Source organism: Botryllus schlosseri, chromosome 2 (genome assembly GCF_051294905.1).
Source record: "Botryllus schlosseri isolate E-star chromosome 2, Bs_hap1, whole genome shotgun sequence".
Classification (NCBI taxonomy): domain Eukaryota; kingdom Metazoa; phylum Chordata; class Ascidiacea; order Stolidobranchia; family Styelidae; genus Botryllus; species Botryllus schlosseri.
In genome coordinates, this window is record NC_137237.1 from 36,368,153 (window position 1) to 36,377,031 (window position 8,879).

Here is an 8,879-nt window from a genome sequence, read left to right on the forward strand (position 1 = left end):
CATTTTGCGTTAGTAACAAAGATACATCTTTCAATTTGGAAAGTTGCCACCTCCGACCCACTGCAGAAAATAGGCTAAAACTCGACCAAATCTATTTCTGGCACCACTGCGTCTGCGTTGATACTTTCAAGACATTCATTCTCCACTTCCAATTAAAGTAGTTTTTCTAGTCATGGACATGGACATTGCTGCTTGGACTTGAAATTGAATAGACGTTTATGGCATTACTACTCAAGTGCCAACGCTGACTACTTTGACCACTCCTGATGACTGTTGATATCGGTACATTACCAGTCCCATTATTTTTTTTTAATATGGAGCGACAGTTATCAGATTATTGCACAGGATAACACATAATTCTTCTCGCTATACAGTATAATCCACCATCATATAAAATGCATACGATCAATTCATCATCATGTCACCATAATATGTTGCCAAATCATACCTACTGGGTATTACACAACAGCAATAGATTCTGAACCGCATTTAATGTCGATTGGTCATTCTGTCCTGTGATCAAATGTTTGTCTATTACTGTATGGACGCCGTTCGCTTGACTCGACGTGTACGAAGCGAGATGGTCCCTCGCAAATTCTTCAAACACGATGGGTAAATCGGAAAAGTCTCGCCTTCGAATCAGATTGTATATCGACGGCCCAGTTAAACTGTATCCTTTGAAACACCACAAGTTCGATTCGTCACGACCTGCTGCGAGCGCCGCCACTCCGTATCCTATCGCGCAGATCGGTTTCTGGTGTTTTACAAAATGGCGTAGAATGTGCATCACAGAGTCGTGTTTTGCCAAATCATGCATCGCGCCTGGCGCGCTCGGAATCAACAACGCTGAAAATCTGGAGGGATCTACAGAGAGAGAGAGAAAATAAGTTCTACTCATGTACTCAATATCACAAAATAAAAAGAAAGAACAAAAGCATCAGATACGTAATTCAAACTTGAAGTGCTCCATGGAGGTACAAAACTTCAACATACAACTGAATAATAACTTCATATTGAAATAGAACTGAATATTTTTGGCTGACACAAGATGGTACACAAACTCTTTCTATTGGTACCAACTAGGTTGGCGTATTGTGGGGACAAGATTGTTGTTATTATCCAATGTTCTTTCCAATTCTCTGCTAGCTGCTGCCGATTACACCTGACGAGTATCAGTCAAAAATATTCATGTCTATTTCAATATGAATACAATATTCAGTTGTAATTTAAACTACAAATGACACAGAAGAGATCAACTAGACGCAGAAGGGTAATACAGTTGAAAGGGAGAATTGTGATATAAAATGTACATTGTACAATGGTAACCAGGGGGCTGTGGCCGAAATCAGGGGTTGCACGATGCATTGTGGAGATATATTTTGATCATCGGAACGAAATACGCTGGCTAACATGCATACTGACAGTACTAGTTCTGTCTGTCTGTTCATAATAGGAATACGGTAGGGCTACCATATCTTGGAATCGGGAAGGGAGGACACTTTTTACAAATTTCCAGACTTAGAATTGTGGAGAAAAATTCGGAAACATGGTAATTTTCACCCGAATTTGTGGTTGCTTGACTAAAAAAAATCGTCACTTACATTCAAACCACGAATTTCCTGTTTTGCGTCATTTAGGGCCTAGCTCAAAAAGCTGTAGAGGAGGACGAATTGCCGAAAAGGAGGACATTTAGGCGACCTCGGAGGACATTTTCAAAAACCAGAAAAAGGAGGACAAATCCTCCCAAAGGAAGACGTATGGTAACCCTATTTCACTCATCTCACCAGTCACCATTCACACAATACCCGAGGCTCTTCTATGAATCTATTCTTACCCCGAGAACATCCTAAGACTATCAGTTTCCAAGGTCCTCGTATATGGAACTCCATTCCACCCCATATTAAAGATAAACCACTCCATATCTTTGAACAAATGTTTCACGAATATCTTGTAGGAAAATATGAACATTCTTAATAAATGTGTCAATCAGCATCTCTTTGCCTAGTTTGTGTTCCTGTAGCCAGTGCAATTGTTTTATCTCGTCTATTCAGGTTACCTACTGTTATCCCACTTAGTTTTTCATCTGTTTCTGATACATTGCGTATATGTTATATTTTTTGCTTGCAAATGTGTTATATTATGTGATAAGTTTCATATTACAACCATCCTTTCAGGCTGTAGCTGACTTGATGATCTCCCGATCCCTTCGCTACAGCCTGGTTCTGAATTATATATACTTTGCTTTGTATTTATCTATATGTGTATTATCAATGTTCATGGACCGAATAAATTCTCTCTCTCTCTCTCTCTCTGTAGCTTTTTCAACTTTTCGAGGATTCAATAATATAGTTATGATAGAAGGTTTTAAATACGCACCTACAGACTCCACTTGTCCAGGAGACGTGTAAGATTTCGACTGAAAATCGGCGACCCATTTTCTGCTGTTTTCGTCTTGATCGACGAAATTTACAGGTAATCCTTGCGGTGTCGCAACATGCAAAACGAACACGGAATTTGCGATGGTGTATGCGTGGATGAACGACTGCGCGCCGACTCCCTCGGTGTGTCCGCTGCACAGAACTAGACAAGCGGGCTTAGAACTCATTTTCTGAAACGCAAAATTACCATGCAAGAGTATCTTGGATGTACAGAACTTCAATATACAACTGAATATTAAAGCCATATATATTTAAAAAAATATATATATATTTTCAGCTGGAACTCATCAGGATTAGCGATATTCGTAAGTAAAACTAGTGGAGAAATGGACAGAATGTTTTATATCTAGTCGTATCTCCAAATGAGATTTCACATAATAGTAGCAAGGGTTGATTGTCTTTGTACTACAACAAATGTTAATTATTTCTACCATAATGCGTGATGTAACTACTGGAATTCTTCATAGGGCCAGATGTGGTCAAAATACAAGTTTTTTCGAAGCGACCATATATAAATCTTTCAAATCTCAATGATGGCCTATTATTTATGATAATACACGGACTACATTACCATTCACCGTTATAGCGCAACATGCAAAACATCAAATTACTCCTTACAGCTTCAGTAGACTGCATTATGACCCAATCGCTTCGCTGTAGCTTCATCTAGCAATTACATAGGACTATGTCACTTTGCATTCAATACATCAACATCAATACCATATGCCTTTGTACATTTCATATCACGATTCTTATGTTTTGATCTTCTCATCCTTCCCTACCATGAGCGGTCAGTATTTTTTCGAATCATATGTAATATGTACCTGAAGTGTTTTGTTACCGGTACTTTTTTGCAAGTGCATGACGTGCAGTGCATATGCCGATGCACAAGCAACTAGGAAGGTTCAGAAATTGGCTGTAAGGCTCTTAAGTCCTGTACCACTCACCCCTACTGGCCGTGGCCAGCTGAACGCTAAGCAGGGCCAATATCAATCAGTTTATTAATATTTTCATCATTTCAAAACATCACATGACTGCGAGACAATGAAAAGATAGGAAGGTGTCGAAACAACTTGGAGTAGCCTTCAAGATCAGACACCCACCTTAGCCGAGCCTATAGGCAAGGTGGGTGTCAGATTTCAAAGACTACTTCAAGTCATTTCGACACCTTCCTATCTTTTCATTGTATCGCAGTCTTGTGGAGTATTAAAATCATGAAATTGTTACTAATAATAAATTGATGGAAGACACGGTAAAGAGTTTCATTTATCAGGTCATTATTGGTCTGACCAGGCCGGGGATTGAAACCTCGACCAATCGTTCAACAAGCCAGGCGCTCCACTATCGCGGTATCTTGTCTGCAACTCAACATGAGCCTGAACAGGCCCAACTAATCTGTGGTTTTAAGGGCCAAGGTTTGGGATGGGATATCGCTGGGGGATAGGTTAGGTTTATTTACAAACGTAAATGACGGCGGATGGCGCAAAAGAGCTAGAAATCGAGCAGGAGACATTCAGTTCGGTCCCATTCACATATCATTAGCCAGCTTATTACACAATGTGTCTTCATTACATCCGCTAGTAATATTATATGACCGTCAATTTCCAACACGACGATATTGCAATACAATGAAAAGATAGATTACGCTCGAAATCCTTGGCTCACAAATTGTAATAAAATAATACAACAACAAAAAATACCAGTTCTGTCGAACCTCCGTCACTCCGAATCATCACACCTTTGGGATGCTATGAAAGAATCGAAACACTCCATTGAATAAAATTGCCCGGAAGACTTTCGCTGCTATTTTCACCTGATCAATGTAAGTTGAAATGGATTAAACCTAAAAATATCATTACGACTCGTACCTTCCCCAATGACCCGCTTGCTATATTCTCTATTTTCCGTACATTTCCAAATGAAGGTATGGAAAACTAATTTCGCGTTGTAGATTAGATTCACAGCAACCATTCAAAGTTCAAACCAGATACGGAACGGACTGAAATACGGAGTAAACTCTGACCTCTATACAGCTCAGTGAATCCGACATGCAACATGATAATAAAAATATTTAATCATAATAACGGGTCCAGCTTAGTGAGCTTACCAGCCGTGTTGTGTATTACCGACCGTATATAGTACGTATTTCCGCGCTATTTTGTAACTTTGAATTCCACCATAGCGTCGTCTGGATAGATTCATCAGATTTGCCATTTTCACCCGTATGGCAGAGTCAATTGACGAAGAACTTGTGGTTTTGAAGTCCATTTACGAAGATGAGTTGACAGTGACTGAAGCTGAAGGTGACAATTTGAAGGAAATCTCGATAACCATTTACCCATCTACAGCCGATGACGAAGCTTCCAAGTATGTTTGCTTGGATGCATCCATCAAAATAGCGATGACATATCCCATGTCTTCGCCCGAATTTTCAATAACTCGGTCGCGAGGACTTTCCGACGAATTCATGGTCAATTTGTGCAGGAAATTGACAGATCTTACGAACGACAAACAAGGAGAGTACGTGCTTTTCGATATGTTGGATTTTCTCAAGGAAAATTTGACTGAGAACAATGTGCCAAGTGATATATGCTCGATATGTTTGAGCGGGTTTGAATCCGGTGGTGAGTTCTTGAAAACAAGCTGCTTTCATTATTTCCACCGGTATTGCATGAAAAGCTATAAAAAACACATTTTTGAAGACAGTGTCGATGGGATATTGTCGTTAATCGAAGGCATTGATTTATCTAACAAAAACTCAAAAATTACTGTACCTTGTCCAGTTTGCAAGGCGCAAATTGAGATTGATTCAGAGACCGTGGATATTGCCATAGCCCCGCATGAAGAGATGGTACAGGTGGATTTTGATCTTGTTAAAAAGCAGAGAGAAAAATTTGCGAAGATGTATCAATCACAACTTGAAAAAGGAGGGATAATCGATTTGGAACACGAAAAAAACAAGTTCCTCGTTTCAAACTTACAAAAAAACTATGAACGAATGTTAGCAGAGCGCGCGACTGCTGAAGCAGAAAGGTCGCACAACAAGGAACAGCAAGGCACATCAAAAGACACAAGGGATCCGTGTAGTACAGGAACATCCACATCTTCACATACCAGTGCTTCAGTACGACACCAGCCTAGACAATATCATTTTGGCCGCGGCAGACATCAAAATCTACGTGGTGGTAATAATTTTCGAGCCAAAAAAAGCCGTTTTCCGAACTCTACATTCAGCACAAAATCATGTGCCGCTGACGAAGTTCCTAATGGTAAAGTCCATAATGTGCAGCATTCAAAACGAAACAATTATCGCGGAAGCCATTCCAATCCCAATAGAGGTAGAGGGGGTCACTACCCGAGACACCCATTTAGAGGTAGACCTACTTCCAGCCGTCAACAGCATCGTGAATTTAATGAAAGCAGTAATAAAACTGAAAAACATGACCGTCATAACAATGCGCCCACAGACTCGTGACGTTAATTGCTATTCAACAAGTATGTTTGTGCTCGGACAGTATTGAGATTTATTGCCCATTTTGGTATTGTGTTGGCAGCTATTATTCCAATTCAAGTTCATTTCATCTGTGAGAGTGTATTCTGTCTAAGTGCTTGGTTCCTTAGCCTACCTGTGAACAATGAATGTTCGACTCTGGAATAGCTTCATTGTGCATTGTGGTATTTTACTTCAAGGGCACCAAGATGGTTGCTTCAGGATCTTGATGATGAAATGGATATGGCCTAACACAAAGCAAGTAGGCTACATGGCTAGTATTGCATTGTCAAACGATTGTGTAATATATATCTGTTTGTAATTGGGGCCGACACTCTGGGAGATGGAAATAGTGATTGATATTTTTTTGTAAATTTCCATGTCATGCTGTCAAACCGAGTCGAATGCAATCAGCAGTGTTCAATGGCTAGTTTCAAGTGGACTACTGTGGAAATGTTGTTAACGCTGTGGTTAGTATAGATGCGAAGCATTTCTAGGCAGTAAACTAATATTATTTCGCATGTTGTTGGACGATTCAGGCGATAAAATACGTAATTCTTATTGAGTTTCTTGGAGGTACATGACTTCAATATATAATTGAATAGTATATTCAAATGAGCCCGAATATTTAAGGCTGACACTCGTCAGGGGTAAAAATCAACAGTCTATTGTTGATATACAATGTTCTTTCCAAATCTCTACTAGTTGCTGACGATTAACCTGCCCCTGATTCGGGTTCATTTCAATTTGAATATACTACTCAATTGTATGATTCTTGGTAATAAACTTGAACGTAGCACGTAGACATAAAGTTCATCGCGATAACAGTTATACTTTGATGCGTTTCAGTTGACTGACCGTTCGCTGAATCCGTCTGGCATTTTAAAAAAACATCACATTATCACCAGTATGTCAGTCTTTGCCAAATTAGTTTGAATCTCTATTTATATGCTTGTTACTGTACCACCAACTCCTGATAGGGGCACACGAAAAGTCTGCAATGAATGTAGTCTTGGAAGCAAGCTAAACTTGCTACGGTTAGCTATCTTATTCAAATATTTGTGATTGTAATATTTGATATGTCAGACATAACAGCTTGGCATGCGTGTGCCAAACTATAAATCGCTTATTTTTCTTTCAGTTTCTTTCCATCTTTCATGGGACGGAGGTTATGGATAAGGTTCTAGTTGTAGCCGGGCTTCTGTACTTTCTCGCGGATATATTTGTGATAGCTAGCATCGCTCTCGATGATTGGATCAACACCGGTTCGGACCTCGAAAAAATAACGATCGGACTAACGCGTCACTGCCAGACTTTGTACTTGCGAGGAGAGGTTTGCTTTGATACAGAAGTCACGAAGTCGTGTATAGCGTGTCTGATATTCTTGATGTTATCGATATGCGGCTTTTCTCTAGCACTTCTCATGGCGGTACGGGCGCATTGGCTAAGAGACAGAGTAGTCCTCGCTCGGTGGGCTGCCTACTTTGGTGTTTTGTGCTTGGCATTTGTGGGAATGATTTTTCCATTTGGATACAGTCGGGACATCGTAGGCGGGACCACCATGAGATTGCCATCTCACTGGAAGATAGGGGATTCGTACAGGGTGCTGTGGGTGCTGTCTATCGCTTCCGGCTTTTCCGGATGGGCCATACTGATGCTGCCAATTCAGGATTTATTCCACTGAGACCGTTTACCTTGGGCTGGTAAATATTGGCCTGTGCACTGTGACTGTTTTATTGCGAGGGAACAAACTGTTTGTGGTGCCGAATATTACGATCGCAGCCAACGATTATATCCTATCACAAGCGCTGGGCACAATGATCTGAGTATTATTATTATTCAAGTAGTCAGACATGTTTTTTTCAAGTACTAAAATTCGATGCTTCTTGCTACGAAGAGTTAAATTAACGACATAAATTATAGATTCGATACTAGTTTACACTTTGGAAAGCTGTAAATCTCGATTGATCGTATCGCGGCATATGAAACATGTAATAGGCTACAAGGCTATGAACGCTACTAGAAATGACAGATCTGTTAAGTTATGATTAGGGCAAGTTTTTGTAGCAGTTAAATCCGTCGAAATCGCACTTATTTTTGACAAAAGTTGCATTTAGTTTTTCACAAAAGTTGCACTAAAGGACCAGTAGAAAAAAAAAGGTCAACTTCCCAGTTTCACTCCCGAAATACAGTTTTCCATCCGCATTCTCTATTGATTGACTGAGAAAAAAAAGGTCAACTTTCCGGCTCAGCTCTCGAAATACCCGTAAGAGCATTACTTCAGTGCTGTTTTATGGTATTTCAGTCGGATTTGGCCGTGTATTTCACAAAAATCGAAAATACTTTCATGAAAAATCGAAAAAGTTGCTAAATGTTGCAAAAAGTTGCATGAAAAGAAGAGACCAAAGTTGCAAAAAGTTGCGCTATAAGATTCCTTCAGACAGCTTGAAACAGCATTCTACATATCATCCGAGTATTTAGGAAGCTGCCGAAAGCTATAAAAAAAAGTTGCAAAAACTTGCCCTAGTTATGATCAATCTGCTGCATTCTCACCAAGTTCAATGAGATGGGTATGGTCAAACAATACCAAATAATCTTTGATGTGATACAGAATTAACATTATAGCCTATTCTTTGTGGTCGCATAAAAAGTGCATATCTCAACTTTCCACATACTACCGTCACATCATAATACTCGTCTCGAAGCCTAATACTCTATTCAAAATCGAATTATCGGTATTGCACATCAGTGATACACTGAATCAAGTCAGATTGTCTGAAATATTCTTATTTATCATGAAAAACATGAAATAAGTAGTCATTGCAATATTAGTATTCTGTGTTCTTTGTTGTTTGGAATGTTTTGATTATGCATGATTCAATGTGTATTTGTTAACATCTGCTGATTTTGAGGGCCTTCATTATTGGTGGACTGGAAGAACTATAGCCTAG

The 8,879-nt window shown here is 39.6% G+C and overlaps 3 protein-coding genes across 3 annotated transcripts; 2 read left to right on the top strand and 1 right to left on the bottom strand.

The window, feature by feature from the left end:
• Nucleotides 1-294: 294 nt before the first annotated feature.
• Nucleotides 295-4,186, bottom strand: LOC145458680 (glutamine amidotransferase-like class 1 domain-containing protein 1). Its single transcript, XM_080337131.1, has 3 exons — nucleotides 4,139-4,186; nucleotides 2,377-2,608; nucleotides 295-864 (listed from the first exon to the last, which is right to left on the bottom strand). Exons 1-3 carry the CDS (start codon nucleotides 4,169-4,171, stop codon nucleotides 449-451), a joined length of 681 nt encoding a protein of 226 aa, XP_080193257.1. The 5' UTR covers nucleotides 4,172-4,186; the 3' UTR covers nucleotides 295-448.
• A 306-nt stretch (nucleotides 4,187-4,492) lies between these two features.
• Nucleotides 4,493-7,069, top strand: LOC145458521 (E3 ubiquitin-protein ligase RNF25-like). Its single transcript, XM_080336917.1, has one exon. The coding sequence runs from the start codon at nucleotides 4,663-4,665 to the stop codon at nucleotides 5,911-5,913; it is 1,251 nt and encodes a 416-aa protein (XP_080193043.1). The 5' UTR covers nucleotides 4,493-4,662; the 3' UTR covers nucleotides 5,914-7,069.
• A 30-nt stretch (nucleotides 7,070-7,099) lies between these two features.
• On the top strand, nucleotides 7,100-8,291 carry LOC145458763 (uncharacterized protein C16orf52 homolog A-like). Its single transcript, XM_080337238.1, has one exon. The coding sequence runs from the start codon at nucleotides 7,100-7,102 to the stop codon at nucleotides 7,610-7,612; it is 513 nt and encodes a 170-aa protein (XP_080193364.1). The 3' UTR covers nucleotides 7,613-8,291.
• Nucleotides 8,292-8,879: the final 588 nt, after the last annotated feature.

Excerpts from the sequence above, each read along its gene's own strand:
- LOC145458680 (XM_080337131.1), bottom strand. The coding sequence starts at position 4,171 with ATGATTCGGAGTGACGGAGGTTCGACAGAACTG. Across the intron at positions 2,609-4,138 it reads ACGGAGGTTCGACAGAACTG|AAAATGAGTTCTAAGCCCGC; the intron begins GTATTTTTTGTT and ends TTTGCGTTTCAG. Across the intron at positions 865-2,376 it reads TGGACAAGTGGAGTCTGTAG|ATCCCTCCAGATTTTCAGCG; the intron begins GTGCGTATTTAA and ends CTCTCTCTGTAG.
- LOC145458763 (XM_080337238.1), top strand. The coding sequence starts at position 7,100 with ATGGATAAGGTTCTAGTTGTAGCCGGGCTTCTGTACTTTCTCGCGGAT.
- LOC145458521 (XM_080336917.1), top strand. The coding sequence starts at position 4,663 with ATGGCAGAGTCAATTGACGAAGAACTTGTGGTTTTGAAGTCCATTTAC.